This window comes from Jaculus jaculus, chromosome 9 (genome assembly GCF_020740685.1).
Source record: "Jaculus jaculus isolate mJacJac1 chromosome 9, mJacJac1.mat.Y.cur, whole genome shotgun sequence".
Classification (NCBI taxonomy): domain Eukaryota; kingdom Metazoa; phylum Chordata; class Mammalia; order Rodentia; family Dipodidae; genus Jaculus; species Jaculus jaculus.
Genome location: NC_059110.1, coordinates 8,811,190 through 8,831,371, shown reverse-complemented (window position 1 = coordinate 8,831,371; position 20,182 = coordinate 8,811,190). Strand labels below are relative to the sequence as shown.

At 45.5% G+C, this 20,182-nt stretch overlaps 2 protein-coding genes across 3 annotated transcripts in view; one reads left to right on the top strand and one right to left on the bottom strand.

Moving 5' to 3' along the window:
* Serac1 (serine active site containing 1) overlaps positions 1 to 6,058 on the bottom strand; it is a 38,707-nt gene extending 32,649 nt beyond the window's left edge. The window contains exons 1-2 of the mRNA XM_045159737.1: positions 6,008 to 6,058; positions 128 to 219 (exon numbers count right to left, since the gene is read on the bottom strand). Coding sequence (XP_045015672.1) covers positions 128 to 218 — 91 coding nt within the window. The 5' untranslated portion in view covers position 219; positions 6,008 to 6,058. The remainder of the gene's footprint in view (positions 1 to 127; positions 220 to 6,007) is intronic.
* Positions 6,059 to 6,203: 145 nt separating this feature from the next.
* Gtf2h5 (general transcription factor IIH subunit 5) lies at positions 6,204 to 15,194 on the top strand. Of its 2 annotated transcripts, none has more exons than XM_004651104.2 (3): positions 6,204 to 6,284; positions 7,479 to 7,551; positions 14,791 to 15,194. In XM_004651104.2, the coding sequence occupies exons 2-3, from the start codon at positions 7,517 to 7,519 to the stop codon at positions 14,969 to 14,971; spliced, it is 216 nt and encodes a 71-aa protein (XP_004651161.1). In that variant the 5' UTR covers positions 6,204 to 6,284; positions 7,479 to 7,516; the 3' UTR covers positions 14,972 to 15,194. The 2 variants fall into 2 exon arrangements, with proteins under 2 accessions (XP_004651161.1, XP_045015121.1); XM_045159186.1 differs by lacking the exon at positions 6,204 to 6,284 and adding an exon at positions 6,329 to 6,465.
* The last annotated feature ends 4,988 nt before the right edge of the window (positions 15,195 to 20,182 follow it).

Here is a 20,182-nt window from a genome sequence, read left to right as displayed (position 1 = left end):
GCTTTGCCACAAAGTTAGTGAAAATCAGTAGCAGAGAGAGACACAAGCGCAGCTGAGGCTTAGTATCTGGTCACAGGTTTTGTGCCGCACCCTGCAAAGGTGACCCTAAGTCCCTCACTGTACTCACGGAGCTCTCTCCAGGAGGGGCGGCTTTTGGGTGGAGGAGTCGAAGTCCCCATTCTTCTGCAACAGATGACACAGCAGGCGCCGAGGGACATTCTACGGTAGGCAGAACAGTTGTGACAAATTTACTCTGCCACGCACTTAAAAACAATTCTTCTAAGAACATGTTACAACCACGGTAGACAGCCCACAGAGCTGCACATCTCAAATCTGAGAAAAACACGTTTCAACTAGAAAAGTTCTACCCTAGACAACTTAAAACGGATTTCCTGTAAGAAATTTTGCTGGTGCTTTAACTACTCTCCAGGTTCTGTCCAACTGGGAGTAGTGATTACTAGGAAACCAGGAAAATATAGATTATTAGTCAGAATAGCAATGTAGGCATTAAAAAATTTTAAATATCTTTAAAAAACACACATGCATATATAATGCATCTTTACTCTTAACAAATGAAGACCCGAAGAAATGAAAAGAGGCTCTAAATGGAAAATACACTTAGAACCCACAGAAGTATTTAGCTTTTCTTTAGCTCCTGTGAGATAGTCCTACTGTTGTTTAGAACTGTGGAATTCAATTGCTGGCATCCTCTCAAAGAAGTGCTACTGAATATGCATCTCCTAAGCAGAGACCTTCTAAATATGATGTAACCGTTTCTAGAACAACTTGATATTCTAGAATCATATGAATGACTGCTGGGAGCTGGGCACCTGTGTCAGAAATAACCCTCTGGTTTGGCATGGTCAACCCTCATGGCAGCATTACAGGAATTGGGACCAGTTAGCTTGTGTATGTAAGAAAACCTGTTGGAGAAAATACAAAACAAGGTTTTTAGCTGTTTCCTAATTGCTATTCCACCCCAGCACCCTGGGGTTAAGCAACCCCATCCCCAGCAGTAAACGTCGCTGCTTTAAAGGTCAGCAGCTCTACTGTTCTCACTTGCTTAATGGGCTGCTGCCACATCTCTGGGAGACTGGTGACAAAAATGACACACTGGGGGCTGGAGAGAAGGCTCAGTGGTTAAGGCATTTTTTTGGTGGGGGGAGGTTTGAGGTTGGGTCTCAGCCTAGCCCAGGCAGACCTATAATTCACTATGTAGTCTCAGGGTGGCCTCCAACTCACAGCAATCCACCTACCTCTGCCTCCCAAGTGCTGGAATTAAAGGCGTGCACCACCACGCCTGGCTTAAATAAATATTTTTATAAAAGACAGTGTAAAGAGAGAAGGCAACACAGTACCTAGTAATACCTTCACAAGACCCTCATAATTGGAGGAAAAGATGATGACATCAAAATAAAAGACTGAGGGCTGGAGAGATGGCTTAGTGGTTAAGGCACTTGCCTGCAAAGCCAAAGGACCTCAATTCGATTCCCCAGGACCCACTTTAGCCAGATACACAAGGGGACGCATGCATTTGCAGTTAGTTTGCAGTGGCTGAAGGCCCTGGCACGCCCACTTATTCTCTCTCTGTCCCCCTTTCTCTGTCAAATAAATAAATTTTAAAAAAGAGAGAGGGAGGGGATATGATGGAGAGTAGAGTTGTGAAGGGGAAAATGGGGGGGGATTATCATGGTTTATTGTAAGTATAGAAGTTGTCAATAAAAAAAAATTATACCTTAAAAAAAAAAGAGAAGGTGGGCTAGAGAGATGGCTTAGTGGTTAAGCGCTTGCCTGTGAAGCCTTAGGACTCCGGTTCAAGGCTCCATTCCCCAGCACCCATGTTAGCCAGATGCACAAGGGGCGCATGCATCTGGAGTTTATTTGCAGTGGCTGGAAACCCTGACACACCCATTCTCTCTCTCTCTTTCTCTGCCTCTTTCTCTCTCTGCCTGTCACTCTCAAATAAATAAATAAAAATAAACAAACAAAAAAAATTTTTAAGTATAGTCTAAAAAAAAAAAGAAGGCAAGAATGAAACTAAGGTAAATAGAGGACTGATGGATTAGAAGACAGCGCTGGAGAAACATTCTATAGTAAATGTCAGAGAGATAAGAAAAGTTACAAAATATGGAAGAAGTTGAGATTTGAAAGGTAGAAGAAAAAAGTCTAGGACTGGAGAGATGGCTTAGTGGTTAAGGCGCTTGCCTGCAAAGCCTAAGGACCCAGGTTTGATTGCCCAGTACCCACACAGGCCAGACAGACAAGGTGGCACATGCATCTGGAGCTCATTTGTAGTAGCGAGAGTACGTGGTGCGCCCATTCTCTCTCTCTCTCTCTCAAATAAACAAACAAACAAACAAGCAAATAAATGAGAGGGGCATGGTGGCACACACTTTTTTTTTTAACTGCATAGAACTTTACTGAGTAGTCTGTATTATAGTGCTTTCTTAATAGGCACACACTTTTCCCAGCACTTGGGAGGCAGAGGTAGGAGGATGGCTGTGAGTTCGAGGCAAACCTGAGACTACATAGTAAATAGCTCACTGAGAACTTCCAGGAAATTCTCCTGCCTCCACTTCCCATCTCCCCATGGGATTGCAGAAGTCTGAAGTTCAGACTCAGGTTTAACAGGTAGCACGTCCCCCATGGGGCCATCTCCCCAGACCCCCACCCACACTTAACTTTTTAATTAACACAAATGATTCCCTTTCCTCTAATCACATCGTTAGTGTCTCCCCACACTAACTCTAGACTGGCCTGACTGACTCGGGCCCCAGGGAAGTAGAAAGGAGGCAAACAGAGAGCAGAACAGCATTGGCACAGGGGCCTCAGATCAGTCCCTCCGGAGAACACAATGACCACCACCATGTAAAAAACAGGAGAAAGGTACAACATTCCCATCCATACAGCCAACAGATCCCAGCTAACAGCCAGTGTTACCCACCAGGCAGTGAGGTGATGGGCAGACGAAGCAGCCTCCAACTGACCACCTAAGCCCCGTATCCAACCCTTTGCCTCCTAAATAACCAATGGTTGTCTTACAGCCTAGGCCTTAGGGTGGTAAATAAAGTTGCAACGAGCTAATATGGTTGCTAAAAGTTCCCCAAGGACTGCAGAGCACTCAGTAGTTGAAGGCACTTGCTTACAAAGCCTGGGCATGGGGTTCAATTCCCCGGATCCTGCCTGGAGCCAGAAGCACAAGGTGATACGTATCTAGAATTCATGTGCAGTGACATGTGGCCCTGGCATATCTGTTTTCTCTCTTTCTCTTTTTGCTAGCAAATAAAAATATTTTTAAAATAAATGTTCCAGGGCCAGGCGTGGTGGCACATATCTTCAATCCTAGCACTTGGGAGGTGGAGGCAGTATTGCTGTGAGTTCAAGGCCAGCCTGAGAATTCCAGGTCAGCCTGGGTTACAGCAAAACCCTACCTTGAAAAACAAAATAAAATAAAAATAAATGTTCCTTAGCCAGGTGTGGTGGCACACGCCTTTAATCCCAGTACTTGGGAGATAAGAGGTAGGACGATCACTAAGAGTTGGAGGCCACCCTGAGACTACATAGTGAATTACAGGTCAGCCTGGGCTAGACTGAGACCCTACCTCAAAAAAACAAAATATAAATAAATAAATGTTCCTTTACATTTTATAAGCTTTATTTAAGTCTCCCTGTTGGAACCACTGCTTCTAGTAATTAGAGCTGTCTGTCTATCCTTCATGGTGGTTGGTTTGCTTATATAATTTGTAATTGATTTAAGATCTCATCTTTAGGGGCTGGGGAGATGGCTAAGTATTTAAAGGCACTTGCCTGCAATGTCTGCTAGCCCAGGGTTCAATTTCCCAGCACTTACATGGAGCTAGAAACAGAGTGGCACATGAGTCTGGTGTTCATTTACACAGGCAAGAGATCCTGGTGTGCACATGTGTGCAATAAAGAAATTAATTAAATTAAAAACATAACTTGCCAGGCATGGTGGCACACACCTTTAATCCCAGCACTTGGGAGGTAGAGGTAGGAGGACCTCTGTGAGATAGAGGTCACCCTGAGACTACACAGTGAACTCCATGTCAGCCTGGGCTAGAACGAGACCCTACCTTGAAAAACAAACAAACAAACATAGCTCATCCTTGTGAAAGGGTTTCCTGGGGTTTCCTATGTGCTCTGTAGTTCAGTTTCACATTTCTCTTGAACATGCCACCACAGGAACCACACACTGATAGATTCAGCTGGGTTCCAGCACTAGGAAGACTGCAGTTCCAATTTCCATTCTTTTGTGCTCCAGGTAAAGCCAACTTTCATACTATTTCCAGAGTCTACAGAATCGCAATTTTCTAGTGTCTATTTATAGCATCTGGGGAAAACTATAATCTCTTTGAGAGTGAGTCTTCCCATCCATGAATACTGTATATCTCCCCATTTACTGGGCCTTCTTTTATGTGTTTTGGGAAAGCGAAATCATGTTCTCCCTAAAGAATTAAACATCTTTAGTTTGACCTATTTCCGGGGTCCTTTAGTTGTGAATACCATTTTGAATAGTGTGTGTGATTCAAGCTCCTGATTAATTACTGCTGGTGAAATGAACTTTAATTTGGAAATCTTCCTGAAGCCCATTTCTGGTCCCTCCCACCGAACCAAAGTAGCCCCTCCAGTGCCTGTCACCTCACCACACGGCATCTACTTGTTCATTGACTGAGTGTTTTTGTGATCAAGTAAAATTAGTTACTTGCTCACCATTGTACCCTAAGTGTCTAAAACAATGTGTATGACACATATCAGATGTGCAGAAATCTTTGTTGAATAAATGGGTGAAGGATTTTAATCTGGTTGACTTGAATAAAAAGAAAAAAAGCAGGTTTTATAGGGAGGGTAAGGTGAAAACCAGTTTGTGTGGTGGAGTTAGATTACTCACAGGTCATTAATGTTCAGGCACCAGTCCAGCACCTGGAGCTAAGAGTGGCTCTTCAGGCCTGGAGAGATGGCTTGGCAGTTAAGGCACTTGCCTGCAAAAACCAAAGGACCCAGGTTCAATTCTCCAGGACCCACATAAACCAGATGCACAAGGTGGTGCAAGCTTCTGGAGTTCATTTACAGTGGCTGGAGGCCATTCCTCTCTCGCTGTCTGCCTCTTTCTTTCTCTCAAGTAAATAAATAAAATATTTTAAAAAAAAATGGCTCTTCAGTGAGAAGGAACACAGGAGATGGAAGACTGGAAACGAAAGCAGGAAAAAAAACAAGCAAAAAACGCTTGGGAAGACTAAAGAAGGGGCAAATATGAAAGAGTGAATGTGACAGTGTGTAAAGGAGCAGCAAAGAATTTGAGGAACCAAAAGGAGAAAACAAGTGTTAGAGCTATAGTCATTCATACAAGATCACAAACAAACCAAAAGGCAACATAAGGGCTGGAGAGATGGCTTAGTGGTTAAGGCACATGACTGTGAAGCCTAAGGACCCAGGTTCGATCCTCCAGTACTCATGTAAGCCAGATGCACAAAGTGGGTGGGTGAGTGTGTCTTTCTGCCTGTCTGTCTCTCTCTCAAATAAGTAAAATAAAAGGCAACATGAGCTTGATTGAAGTACAATTTAACTTAAGCAGTGACCTTCTATCTCTACGGGTAACAGATCAGAATTTGGGCGTGGGACTAACATCAGAACCTTGTGAAGCCTTTCTTTCGAAGACGACAGTGACAGGGGCTCAGAGGACCTATCAGCATTCAGTCCGTGCGCTAGCCCAGTGAGAGATCACGATCAAGAAGCTGTGATCTGGAAAGAGAGGCTGCTCACTCCTCGTCATCGCACAGCCCGGGATGGGGCACGGGCAGTTGCTCGCCTCCGGGCCTCCGTAGCAACCAAAGGGCAGCGAACATCCAAGGAGAACCCAGGCGTCCGAGGACCAGAATGAGGCCCTCACGGCCGCGGCGGTGGGTCACCGAGTCCGGCCGAGGCCACGCGCCCCCCCGGAACCCTGCAGGGACCCCGCCGCCCGGGCCCGCCCGCGAGCCCCTCCTACCTGCCGGCGCGCGCGGACCCGGCCCGCGCCAACCGTTCGCAGCCCGGCAGCGCCGCAGCCCACGTCCGCCCGCGACCTGCAGTCGGCGCCCTCGCCCCCGCCGCGGCCGGCACGTGACCCCGCCCCCGGGCGCGCAGGCCCCGCCTCCCGCCGGCACGCCCCGCCCACGAGGACGTCTCCGGCGCGATGACGCACGGCGCAGGCGCAGTCAGTTGGAGACGAGCGCCGCGGGCCGATTGGGGGCGGAGGAGCGTGGTCGCTGGGGCGAGTGAGCGCGGTGCGTGGCCGCTCCGGCGTCGGGAAGGACCGGGAAGGAGCGAGCCGGAGCCCGGGGCTGCGCGGTGTCCTGGCACCCTGCCCCGGGCGCGAGGGGGCGGGACTGCGCCGCGGTTTCCCTTTGGGGTGCATGGCCGAGGTGCAGGGCTTCACGGATTGAGCTGCGTTTCCCAGGGCTTGGGGTGGGTGTCACCTCCAACGCATCCTTTAAGGACGTGGTTTATTTAACTAAGGATATCTGGCTTTTTCTGTTTGGATTTTCGAGGTAGGGTCTCACTCTAGCCCAGGCTGACCTGAATTCACCCTGTAGTCTCAGGGTGGCCTCGAACTCACGGCAGTCCTCCTACCTCTGCCTCCCGACTGCTGGGATTAAAGGCGTGCGCCACCACGCCCGTTGTTTATTATTTGTTTGTTCTTTGGGGGTCAGGAAAAGTCCCTTCACTTGGGCTCCTCACCTGTCACTTGAGATATTTGGGTCGCTGTGACTTCTGAGCCCCTTTCAGAGCTCCCATTGTGTAATCCCTGCCTCCCAGGAGCTTGTCCTTTACCCTTTCATTGGCTGGGGATAGGAAATCATTGAGTAATGAAACTCTTGTACTCCTGGGTTGCTCACTGGTGTGGACTGATGGCACTTGCTTTCTTAGGATTAATTGGCCACGGGTGGTTTGTTTGCAAATAGGAATTATGCGTTGCTGATATTCCAGATAAGGCTGTTTTAGTTTTGGTAAAAAGGTGGATACGCCAGTGTTAATCCCAACCTACTGGAGCCTTAGATATTAGATTCACCTTGAGTTCAAGGCCAGTCTGGGCTACAAAGTGAGTTTCAAGTCAGCTGCTTGGGCTAGAATGAGACCCTGCTCAAAAACAGAAACAAAGATTGAACTTTATGTATGTCATTTTTTGGGGGGGGGGTTCGAGGTAGTGTCTCACTCTGGCCCAGGCTGACCTGAAATTCATTCTGTAGTCTCAGGGTGGCCTTGAACTCACAGTGATCCTACCTCTGCCTCCGAGTGCTGGGATTAAAAACGTGCTCTACCACGCCCGGCTTTTATGTATGCTTAATGTAAGCTCTCTGATAGGCTTAACCTTAATTTAATTTTTTCACGTTATTTAGTTTCAGAGGTAAATCCCCAAAATACATTGGAGTTGGGAATTTTGTATAATTTTCTCTCTCTCTCTCTCTCTTTTTAATTAGCATTCTTGAGGTCATCTGTACATTCTGCCTGGGAAAAGATGGTCAACGTCTTGAAAGGAGTGCTTATAGAATGGTTAGTAGTTTTGATATTTCAAGAGGTGTAAATCTATACGTTGGGTCTTGATTTATGTACACACCTTCTCTGATGTCTTACTTTGCTGTTTGACCTGCACGAATATAACTGTTAGCTTCAGTTTTCTTATTTATAAGTGGGACAAACATTATTGCTAAGTTTCTTGTTGATGGCATGTTTCATTGTCTCTTGAATTGATGGAATTGGCATGAATTACAATTTTTTTTTTGTTTGTTTGTTTTGTTTTGTTTTTCAAGGTAGGGTCTCACTCTAGCCCAGGGTGACCTGGTATTCACTATGGAGTCTCAGGGTGGCCTCGAACTCACGGCGATCCTCCTACCTCTGCCTCCCAAGTGCTGGGATTAAAGGCATGTGCCACCACGCCTGGCTGAATTACAACAATTTTTGATCATAAAATGTTGTTAGATTAGAGAAACAATGCTTTACTATCTCTTAAAACCACCAGAGTCACCTTGAATTTTAGGACCTTTAAGAGTTCAGGAACTTCCAGGCTAGGCACCATGACTTGCGCCTTTAATCCCAGCCCTCGGGTGGTAGAAGTAGGAGAATTGCTACGAATTTGAGTCCAGCCTGGGACTATATAGTGAGTTCCAGGTCAGTCTGTGCTAGAGTGAGATCCAACCTTGAAAAAAAAAAAGAGTTCAGGAACTTCTTTAAGAATCTGCCATGGCAAGATGTGGTTGTTAAAAACAGAAATGTGGGGCTGGAGAGATAGCTTAGTGGTTAAGGTATTTGCCTGTGAAACCAAAGGACCCAGGCTTGATTCCCCAGTATCGACTTAATGCCAGGTGCACAAGGTGGCACATGTGCCTGGAGTTCATTTGCAGTGGCTAGAGGCCCTGGCATGCCCATTCTCATTCTCTCTCTGCCTCTTTCTCTGTCAGTTGCTCTCAAACAAATAGAAATTAACAAAAAAAAGTAAGATGGGCTGGAGCAGTGGGTCAGCAGTTAAGGTGCTTACCTGCAAAGCCTGATGACCTGGGTTTGGCTCCCCTGTACCCACATAAAGCCAGATGCACAAAGTGGCGCATGCATCTGGAGCTTACTTGCAGCAGCTGGATGCCCTGGCATACCTATTCTCTCCTATCACTGTCTGCTTGCAAATAAAATGTATTTTCTTTAAAAAAAAAAAAAAAAGAGCTGGGCATGGTAGCCTATGCCTTCAGTCCTAGCACTCAGGAGGCAGAGGTAGGAGGAGCGCTGTGAATTTGAGGCCACTGTGAGACTACATAGTGAATTCCAGGTCAGCCTGAGCTAGAGCAAGGTCCTAACTCAAAAAGAAAAAAAATTTTTTTATTTAACCCAAATAGTCAGAATTTTTCTTTAAACATGTACTGAGTCTTAAAAAAAAATCTCAAAAGTCTAATACATATTTTGTTTTTTAAAAAATTTTTATTTATTTATTTGAGACAAGGAGAAAGTGCAAGTATTGGTGCACTAGGGCCTCTTGCTAATACAGACTAACTCGAGGCAAAAGTGCCACTTTGTATATCTAGCTTTATGTGACTAGTGGGGAAATCGAACACAGACCATTAGGCTTTGCAAGCAAGCACCTTTAACTGTAACCATAGTTTATTTTTGTAACTTACCAAATAGACCATATTTCAGGTGTTCTGTACTCACTATGACTAGAGTGTGGTCTTATGGACTATGCCGATTTGGACAGGCAGAGGAGGGCTGGGGAGATGGCTCAGCTGTTAAGGCACTTGCTTGCCTGCAAAGCCTAAGAGCCTGGGTTCTGTTCCCCAGTACCCACATAAGCCAGATGCACAAGATGACACATGTGCCTGGGGTTCATTTGCACTTGCATACACTGGGCAGAAGATGTCAAGAAAGGCTGTTAAAAAGAACAGCCAGTTGCCGGGCATGGTGGCGCACGCCTTTAATCCCAGCACTCAAGAGGCAGAGGTGGTAGGATTGTCGTGAGGCCACCCTGAGACTCCATAGTGAACTCCAGGTCAGCCTGAGCTAGAGTGAGACCCTTCCTGGGGGGGGGGGGGGGGGCGAACAGCCAGTGAGGAAGGAGGGAATTTTAAGACACAAAATGTTTAAGAAGGTGAGGGGCCTCTGTCATGAGATTTGGAGTGGGGTGAAGTTAGATTGGAGGCCACAGATGAGAGTATGAGGTGGGATAGGTGCCCGTTAAGAGTGTAGTAGTCACTGTACATCCTCAGGACCCCCTAGTGGATACCTCAGACTGCAGACGGTACCTACCACAGTGGAAGGTTTTCTTCTTAACTGTGTTTGTCACAGATGGTGGCCATAACTTGCACAGTGTGAGGTGTCACAGAAAACTCACATTTCGTTTTCCTTTTTTTTTTTTAAAAAAAAAATTTTTTATTTATTTATTTGAGAGTGACAGATTTTTTTTAATTATTTATTTATTTATTTGACAGCAACAGATTTTTTTAAAAAAATTATTTATTTATTTGAGTCGTTTTCCTTTTTGTTTTGACTCCAGAAGATTTGTTTTGGCCACAGATCTTGGCAGTTGCAGAAGCCAGGGCTTTTACACGCCAGGCAAGTGCTCTGCCGAGCCGCTCTGTCCCCAGTCCAAGAACTTGCACCTGAAGAAAGCGAGGAGTGAGAAAGAATAGCAGAAAGTGACTGATTAATTTTAGGTCATTTCAGGTTCCGCTTGCTTTGGTTCTGTTCTTTTCATTTCTGCTGAGGATTAAGGGAGAGACATGTTGGGAAAAATTGGCCATTGTCTCTTAATTCTGCTTTCTTTGTAGATGGGGTAATCTATCATTTCAGTTTAGTGACTTGGGATTTACCATGAGTCATTCCATTGCACCTTTAGCCTGAGTTGCACAAGAATGCTATTCCCAAACAATAACCCTTCAGAATTCTTTGGAGTCTATAGCAAAGAAGTGAAGGCCTGGGGTCGTTAATGGTGGCATTTGATGTAGTAAGAAGCTTCCCTCCCATGCTTATTAAATACCAAAATTTCAGGCCAAGGGTTGGAGTTTGTGCTCAGTGTGCTTGAGAGCCTGCATTCACATCAGCGCCAAGAAAGAAGGGGACCAAAAAAAGAACAACCAGGGGCTTGAGAAATAGCAATTAAAACATTTGCCTGCAAAGCCGAAGGACCCAGGTTTGATTCCCCAGGACCCATGTAAGCCAGATGCACAAGGGGCACAGGCATCTGGAGTTTGTTTGCAGTGGCTAGAGGCCCTGGCATGCCTATTCTGTCTGTGTCTCTCTTCTCTCTCTCTCTCTCTCTCTCTCTCTCTCTCTCTCTCAGTTTGCAAAAGAAAAAAAAAAGCCAGGCATGGCAGCACACACCTTTAATCCCAGCACTCAGGAGGCAGGCAGATGTGGAAGGGTTTGAGTTTGAAGCCACTCTGAGACTACCTAGTGAATTCCAGGTGTGTGGGGGGTAAGCAAGACCCTATCTCAAAAAAAAAAAAAAAAAAACTGGTGTGGTGGCTCACACCTTTAATCCCTATGTCAAAAACACAAAACAAAAACTGGGCATGGTGGTGCACTTGGGAGGCAGAGGTAGTAGGAGGATCACTGTGAGTTCGAGGCCACCCTGAGACTACATAGTGAATTTCAGGTCAGCCTGGGCCAGAGTGAGACCCTGCCTCGGGAAAAAAGGGGGAAGGGGGAAGGAAAAAGCTGAAGCTAAATAAAAACTATTTGTGAATTTATATTTTTACATCAAAACAAGCTTACTGCAAACATCTTCACTAAGATGGATTCCCCATCACCTGCCAGGTTCACACCCAGCATTTCCCAAATCTCACCAACCACAGCAATTACTGAAGCCAGCAAATTCCACGTCCAGCACACTTCCATGAGCACTCGCAGGGGCCAGAGCAGACCTCTGGGGTGTAGTTCCTCCAGCCGGTTTGGCAAGTGCCTCCGTGGGGAGGATTTGTTGTGGGGTTGTAAATTCCAACCAGCTTATAGCATATTAACAAGCGTTCTGAAAGAGAATGTGTGATGAGACTGGCCTTGTCTTTATGGGTTTGGCTTTGAACCTGTATTGTATAAGAAACAAGTAAGAACTTAGGTGAAACTAATCAGTTCTCCTCCTTCACAGTATTTAAGTCTTAAGCCTTTGCTTCCTCAGTAGGACCATGTGTATTGACTGATGTTTTCAAAGAATCGAAACTGTGCCATATGTGGATATATATACATATATAGTAAGATCACATGCTGTATAATTATTATATGTATACTAAGCACTCTATGTAGAATGTTCTCAAACACTCAAGTTGATTAGCATCATATATTTGTATTTATGTTTTGTGATCTCCCAGACAGTGTTCCCTTTTTTTTTGGTTTTTCGAGGTAAGGTCTCACTCTAGCCCAGGCTGACCTGGAATTCACTATGGAGTCTCAGGGTGCCCTCGAACCCACAGCAATCCTCCTACCTCTGCCTCCCGAATGAGGGGATGAAAGGCATGCGCTACCACACCCGGCGACAATGTTCCTTTTTAGCCTTTCTGTCCCCACAATGAGAATCAGTAGGTAAGAGTGTTTGAAAGCCCTGCGTGGCGGCACACACTATTAATCCCAGTCTCAGGAGGCAGAGATAGGAAGAGTCTATGAGTTCAAGGCCACCCTGAGACTCCATAGTGAATTCCAGGTCAACCTGAGCTATAGTGAGCCTACCTTGGAGGGAAATAAAAGTGTTGGAGTAAAGCTTACAGAAGGCCATTGTTTACACCAGGCTGTAGCAGAGCAGGCTCCCTGAGTAAACCAAGTCACATGGGTTAAATTAGACTTTCTGAGGGGAAACCCCCTCCCCCCCAGTCTTTCTTTCTCTGAAGACCGTATACATTACGTTTAAAACTCTTTTGGAAATTTTAAATTTCAGATGTGTGACCATTGTGCTGCCTTGCCAGTTTTGCCCCCCCCCCCCCCCCGACATCCAATGCCTGCTTTTGCTGCCCTTGTGTTTCATGTCACTGTCTGCCTTGGGACCCCATTCACCTTATGCCCTCTACCCCTCGTCCTGTTCCTTGGCCACCCCAAAAGCCACACATTCCCAAGCCATCCCTTGTCCTTTGGACTTCATTATCCTCTAGCTTACACATGGTGAAAAGGAAATAAATCAGCAGAACCATTTTCCATTCATCCTGTTCTCAGGAAACACAGAATTTATGAAGAAAGACTTTAACATTTCAAGTAAGATGACAGTTGGCTAATTCTTACCAGGAAGGCTGTTTACCGTTGACAAAGCCAGGCTGACTCAGAAGCGATGAGGAGTGCTGACGAGTCAGTTTTGTGTGATTACAGCTAATTGCATCACGCATGTTACACTTGTCCGAATCAGTGTTTTCTTTATTTTACTATTTAAAAAATATTTATTGGGGCTGGAGAGATGGCTTAGCGGTTAAGCGCTTGCCTGTGAAGCCTAAGGATCACGGTTCAAGGCTTGGTTCCCCAGGTCCCGCGTTAGCCAGATGCACAAGGGGGTGCACGCGTCTGGAGTTCGTTGGCAGTGGCTGGAGGCCCTGGTGCGCCCATTCTCTCTCTTTCTCTATCTGCCTCTTTCTCTCTGTCTGTCACTTTCAAATAAATAAATAAAAATACTTAAAAAAATATTTATTGGAGAGAGAGAGAGAGCTTGAGGCAGATAGAAAGAATGGGTGCACCAGGGCCTCCAGCCACTGCAAACACATGCGCCACCTCGTGCATCTGGCTTACGTGGGCCATGGGGAATCAAACCTGGGCTCTTCAGCTTTGCAGGCAAATGCCTTAACCACTAAGCCATCTCTCCAGCCCCAGTGTTTTATTTTTGTTTGCAATGCTAAGGCCAAACCCAGGGCCTCACCATTGTTATACAAATACTCTCCCACTGAGCTGTACCCCCAGTTCTAAAGTCCTGTTTTAATGGAATTTTGCTAATGTTGTTTAGGGGGGACTTGATGGATTGATACCTGCCCTCCATATTTCCAGTGCAAAGAAAGTTTTGTTTTGTTTTGTTTTGTTTTTTGGTTTTCTAAAATAGAGTCTCACTCTAGCCCAGGCTGACCTGGAAAATTCGCTGTGTAGTCTCAGGGTGGTCTTGAACTCTCGGCGATCCTCCTACCTCTGCCTCCCGAGTGCTGGGATTAAAGGCATGCACCACCACGCCCAGCTTAAGTTTATCTTCTTGCTCAGTAGCCCTGATCCAAGATTTCATCCAAGTATATACATGCTCACTTTCTTTAGGGGTTTTCTGTTCTTTGCCAGCAGTATTTTCTCAGGGTTCCCCCTCCATGAAATAAATGCAGTAACCTTATATTGCACAAAAATATTGCAGACCCTCCACATTTCATGTCAAAATGTCACTTTTGTCTTGTTCTTTAAGATTTATTTATTAATTGAAGACAGAGAGGGAGAGAGATAGAAAGTGAGTGAGAATGGTCGCATCTGGGCTTCTAACCACTGCATATGAACTCCAGACGCATGTTCCACCATGAATTGCAGGGAGCGGCTACAGACTTATGTGGGACCTGGAGAATCAAACCTGGGTCCTTAGGCTTCGCAGGCATGTGCCTTAACCACTAAGCCATCTCTCCAGCCCAAACTTTGTCTGTTTTAAATGTAGGTATGGTGTGTGTTGGATGTGTTTATTACACATTCCTGTGCTTAGGCCCCTGTGTGGGTGCAGTTGTGCACCCATGCATGTAGAGGCCAGGGGTTGATGTTGAATATCTTCCTCAATAGCTCTCCACCTCAGTTTTCGAGACAAGGTTTCTCTCTGAACCCAGGACCCACCCACCAGGTCTGCTAAAGTAGCTAGCCTGCATGCCCCAGGGATCTTGCTCTCTCCTTACCCAGTGCTGTGGCTACAGGTATATTTCACCATGCCCAGCTTTTACTCGGGTCTTAGGGATCCAAACTTGAGTCCTCATGCTGGCATCGTGAGCACTAAACAAGCTCTCGCCCAGCCTCTCTGTTAAAAAAAAAAAAAAAAAATTAATGATCAGGGCTGGAGGGATGGCTTAGCGGTTAAGGCACTTGCCTACAAAGCCAAAGGACCCAGGTGTGATTCCCCAGGACCCACGTTAGCCAGATGCACAAGGTGACTCATGTGTCTGGAGTTCGTTCACAGCGGCTAGAGGTCATGGCCTGCCCATTCTCTGTCTCTGTCGCTCGCTCTCTGTCTCTAATAAATAAATAAAAATTAAATCAGAAAAGAACAGTGCCTGCGTGAACATAACCTTTGGGTGTAGCGTGAGCACGGGAGCCCTCACACTGTGCCTCTTTCTGCAGCGACCCTGCCATGAAGCAGTTCCTGCTGTACCTGGACGAGTCCAGCGCCCTCGGGAAGAAGTTCATCATTCAAGACATCGACGACACGCACGTCTTCGTCATAGCAGAGCTGGTTAATGTCCTGCAGGAGCGAGTGGGGGAACTGATGGACCAAAATGCGTTCTCTCTTACCCAGAAGTAAAAATACCAGACACTGAGTACCTAGTCATTATAGGCCACAAATGTGAAAGACCGTTCCCATTCAGGAGCTGGGTGTCCATGAGTCTACTGGGTATTGTGGGAAAGACTAAAGGATCATTTGCTTGGACAAAAATCCACAGAATGAAATTTGTTGTACAAAAAAATAATAATTAACAATTGACTATCATTTGGGTTTTATTATCCTTTATTAAAATGTTGTCTCTCCCTTCTTTCTTACATTTCCTCCACAAAGAAAATAATGATGAGACATGAATTTAAATTATCACTGCAACCCAAAGGTTTGTTTTGCTTGTTCCTCTTAACATTTGTGGAGTATTTTAGTGTGGGATTGTTGGACTTTGTTTCCATTTCAAACCCTACAGATTTATTGTTTAAATATGCCAGAGTGGAAACTTGGTGATAATGTGTTATTCCCAGATCACACGGAGTCCTCAAAGACCACTGAAAGTCAGACACGTATGCAACAGCAAAGAGCTTTATTTCAGGCTTAAGCTCAGACTCTTGACTTCACCAAGGCAGTGGATCTGTGCAAGAGCCCTGAGCAGCAGGGAGGCAGGATTTGAACAAAGAAGTAGGGGAATGGTTACATGATTGGTTGATTTAAGCAGTAACCGCACTTGTATTTTTTTTTAATTTTTTTGTTCATTTTTATTTATTTGAGAGTGACAGAGAAAGAGACAGAGAGAATGGGCGTGCCAGGGCTTCCAGCCACTGAAGATGAACTCCAGATGTGTGCGCCCTCTTGTGCATCTGGCTAACTTTGGTCCTGGAGAATCGAGACTCGAACCAGGGTCCTTAGGTTTCACAGGCAAGCGCTTGACCACTAAGCTATCTCTCCAGCCCTGCACTTGTATTTTTCTGCTAGGCTTAGCATACTGGTGGGCAAAGCTGGTGGGCAGGGGGCTAGGGGGATTCCAAGCAGATTAGATAACCTTTATTGTAATTGGCTATGTGTATTTGAGGAACTTTAAACAAACTTATTTTAAGCAAAGTTTATGACCACAGGAACGAACTCATGGTGCAGTCTATAACCCCTTATCGGGAAACTGACCTTGCTGGGAAGCAGAAACTTAGGCCTATTGATAATTCTGAGGCTTATTATGTCTTCCTGAGTCCTTCAAATGAAGGTCTCAAAAAGTCAACTGCCAGGCGTGGTGGCGCGCACCTTTAATCTCAGCAGAGGCACGCAGGTGCAGGTCGGAAGACAGCTTCCAGCCTGGTACCTGCCTTCCGCCCGCCTCCAGGCAGGGTCTCCGGTACTCGCTCCTGTTGGCCGCTGCGCTCACCACAGCCTTCCTGGGGAGTCCCCTGTGTCGGCGTGTGTCTGTCCTGGGGTTACAGAAGCCCGTCACAGCTTTGTGTTTCACATGGGGCCTCGGGATCGAGCTCGGGGACTCGGGCTTGAGCGCAAGTACTGAGCCATATCCAGCCCTGAAGGTAAGTTTGCTAATGCAGAGTGCAGAAGACACAGACTGCTCCACATCTTTAGTTTTCTCTCCTACAAACGTGGTCCCATTTCCCTATCGGTGCAAGCTTTGTTTTTCTTGGTTTTTCGAGGTAGGGTCTCACTTCACTATGTAGTCTCAGGTGGCCTTGAACTTAACTGGCGACTCTTCTACCTCTGCCTCCCAAGTAAAGGTGTGCGTCACCTCGCCCGGCAAGTTCTTTTTTTTATTTATTTATTTTTTTTTTTAGTTTTTATTTATTTGAAAGTGATGGACAGAGAGAAAGAGGTAGATAGAGAATAGGCGCACCAGGGCCTCCGCCCACTACAAATGAACTCCAGACTCATGTGCCCCCTTGTGCATCTGGCTAACGTGGGTCCTGGGGAATTGAACTTTGAACCGGAGTCCTTAGGCTTCACAGGCAAGCGCTTAACTGCTAAGCCATCCCTCCAGCCCGGAAAGTTCTTTTTTTTAATAGGAAATTCTCATTCATACTTCAGTTGCCATCCTGCTCTGCCCTTTGAAATTTCTTTTTTTTTTGGGAGGGGGTAGGGTTTGAGGTCTGGTTTCACTCTAGCTCAGGCTGACCTGGAATTCACTATGTAGTCTCAGGATAGCCTTGAGCTCTCAAATTTCTTTAAAAAAAAAATGCTTGCCCAAGCTAGGTGTGGTGGCGCACGCCTTTAATCCTGGCACTCAGGAGGCAGAGGTAGGAGGATCACTGTGAGTGTAAGGCCACCCTGAGACTACATAGTGAATTCCAGGTCAGCCTAGATCAGAGTGAGACCCTACCTCAACATATTAAAAAAAAAAAAAAAAAAAAAAAGAACTTGAGGCTGGAGAGATGGATCAGCAGTTAGGGCACTTGCCTGCAAAGACTTGACTGGTTTTGATTCCCCAATGCCCATGGAAAGGCAGATGCACAAAGTGGTGCACGCATCTACAGTTCATTTGCAGCAGCTAGAGGCCCTGGTGTGTCCATTCTTTCTGTCTCTCTATCTCTGCTTGAAAATAAACAAAAGTATTTTCTAAAGTACATTTTTCTGGGCTGGAGAGATGGCTTGGTGGTTAAGGTGCATACCTGTGAAGTCTAAGGACCCAGGTGCAATCTCCAGGTCCCACATAAGCCAGATGTACATGGTGGCCCGAGCATCTGGAGTTTATTTGCAGCAGCTAGAGGCCCTGGTGTGCCCACTCTCACTCTGTGTCTCTAATAAATAAATAAAAATAAATCTGTTCCAGATGAGCAAGCCCTTGACTCAATAATCATTCTAGACCTGGAGTTTGATTCATGGCCCTGAATAAGTTATTCCAATAGGAGGAGCTCTCACCAAGAGTTTTTAAAGCACAGACACGTGCTCAGGCTCCTGTGTGGTGGATCCAGACCTTCCATGCCCTAGAATCTGTCCCCACTTTCCCCCCTAGGTGTCATGGTAGGGAAACATACTGCTATGGAGTTTCTCCTCGCAAATGAGGACTGTCATAAATGAGTTTAGTTTGGATTGCAGACTTAATTCTCACTAGGAAAAGAATGAATTTGTATTTGTATCAGCAAGAGTATTGTTTCCTAGTTTCTAAACTTCTGTACTTGGAGATTACAAAAGCTTCCTTATATATTTTTTCCTTCTTTTGAATCATCTGTACAAAAGAGTTTATAGAAGCTTTCTTGGCCTCAGATGCAAATGTATCCTTATGTTTCCTAATACTCAATATTCACATATATATGTTTATATGTCATCAAGTCACATATCATGCATCTATGTGATTACATATATGCTGTAAAAAAAAAATCACACAGCATTCATACTATATATAAGTCTGGAGATCCAGGGCAGGAGAGATGGCTCAGCGGTTAAGGCACTTGCTTGCAAAGCCTAATGACCAGAGTTTGAATCCCCAGGACCCACGTAAAGCTAGATGCACAAAGTGTCACATGAATCTGGGGTTTATTTGCAGCAGCTGGAGGTCCTAGTGCACACATTCTCTCCCTCTCTTATCTCTCTGACTGCCATTCTTTCTTATCTCTCTATCTGTGTATCTATCTATATCTCTCTGCTTGAAAATAAATAAATTAAAATGTTTTTTAAAAGACTGGAGATCCATCCCCTTATCAGTAAGAGGCATTTAAGATAAATATAATAGTAAAAAGAGTATTCTAGACCAGACCAACCTCAGTATCCTAACATGTGACGCATACACTTTTCTACAGCTTGCTGATTACATGATACTGGAACCACAGACTTTTCCCATGTTTGTTATCTATCCTATAGTTGCCCTTGAGGAACTTGACTTAAAAATCACATCAGGGCTGGAGAGATGGCTTAGCGGCTAAGCGCTTGCCTGTGAAGCCTAAGGACCCTGGTTCGAGGCTCGGTTCCCCAGGTCCCACGTTAGCCAGATGCACAAGGGGGCGCACGCGTCTGGAGTTCGTTTGCAGAGGCTGGAAGCCCTGGCGCGCCCATTCTCTCTCTCCCTCTGTCTTTCTCTCTGTGTCTGTCGCTCTCAAATAAATAAATAAATAAATAATCTCTCTCTTAAAAAAAAAAAAAAATCACATCAAGCTGGGTGTGATGGCACACGCCTTTAATCCCAGCACTCGGGAGGCAGAGATAGGAGGATCACCTTGAGTTCAAGGCCACCCTGAGAATACAGAGTGAAGTTCCAGGTCAGCCTAGACTACAGTGAAACCCTACCTCGAAAAACCAAAAAAAGTCAAGCAGCTGGGTGTGGTGCCGTACGCCTTTAATCCCAGCACTAGGGAGGCAGAGGGAGAAGGATTGCCATGAGTTGGAGGCCACCCTGAGACTACATAGTGAATTCCAGGTCAGCCTGGCATAGAGTAAAACCCTACCTTGGAAAAAAAAAAATTAAAGTCAAGGAGAGGGACATGTTTCCCTATTTTATGTTGCTAGGCAACTAGTCTACCACATCTCTTACATTGCCCTAGAGATATGTAAATGTTAAAAAAAAGTATATGTTATGCAAGGCAAGGATATGTCAATTGATTTTTTTTTTTTTTGCAAAACAGTAATTTCTAGGAAAACTATAGGTATTTGTTCCTCCATGGCTTTTCTTTGTTATTATTATTTTAAAGAAAGGATCTTGGGGATAGGAAGATGGCTCAGCATTTAAAGGCACTTGCAAGCCTGCTGGCCCGAGTTCAATTCCCAGCACTCATATACAACCAGACACAAGCAACGCATGCGCCTGCAGTGCCTGAGATCCCAGCGCACGTGCAGCTTGGGAAGTGGAGCCAGAAGGCTGCAAGCTTGAGGGCCAGCCTGACTGGTACACGCGCAGTGGCAAGATCAGGGGAGACCTTGTCTCAACAGAGGTGGAAGGGGAGGACCAACACCGTGAGGTTGTCCTCAGACACCTGTCCCCTCGTGACATGTCATGTGTATGTCCATACACACACCCACACACAATTTAAAAAAACAAGAAAGGGTCTAATTTTATAGCTTACATCGGCCTAGAACTGTGTAACCCAGGCTGGCCTTTAATTTGTGACAGTCCTGTTCCATCTCTGGAGTTCTGGGATTATAGGCACGAGCCACCTCACTTGGCCATCCTTCAGTCTTAAGACAAATATATTTATAATTTCACTTCATAAAACTGTCTTCTGTTTGTATCTCTGTCTTCTAAAAATTTTTGTTTTTCAAGGTAGGGTCTCACTCTAGCTCAGGCTGATCTGGAATTCATTATGTAGTCTAACGATGGTCTGGAACTCATGGAGAACCTCCTAC

What these genes read in the sequence shown, in the direction of transcription:
- Gtf2h5 (XM_004651104.2), top strand. Translation starts at nt 7,517, where the DNA reads ATGGTCAACGTCTTGAAAGGAGTGCTTATAGAATG. An exon ending in AAAGGAGTGCTTATAGAATG is followed by an intron (nt 7,552 to 14,790) that starts GTTAGTAGTTTT and finishes CTCTTTCTGCAG; the next exon opens with CGACCCTGCCATGAAGCAGT.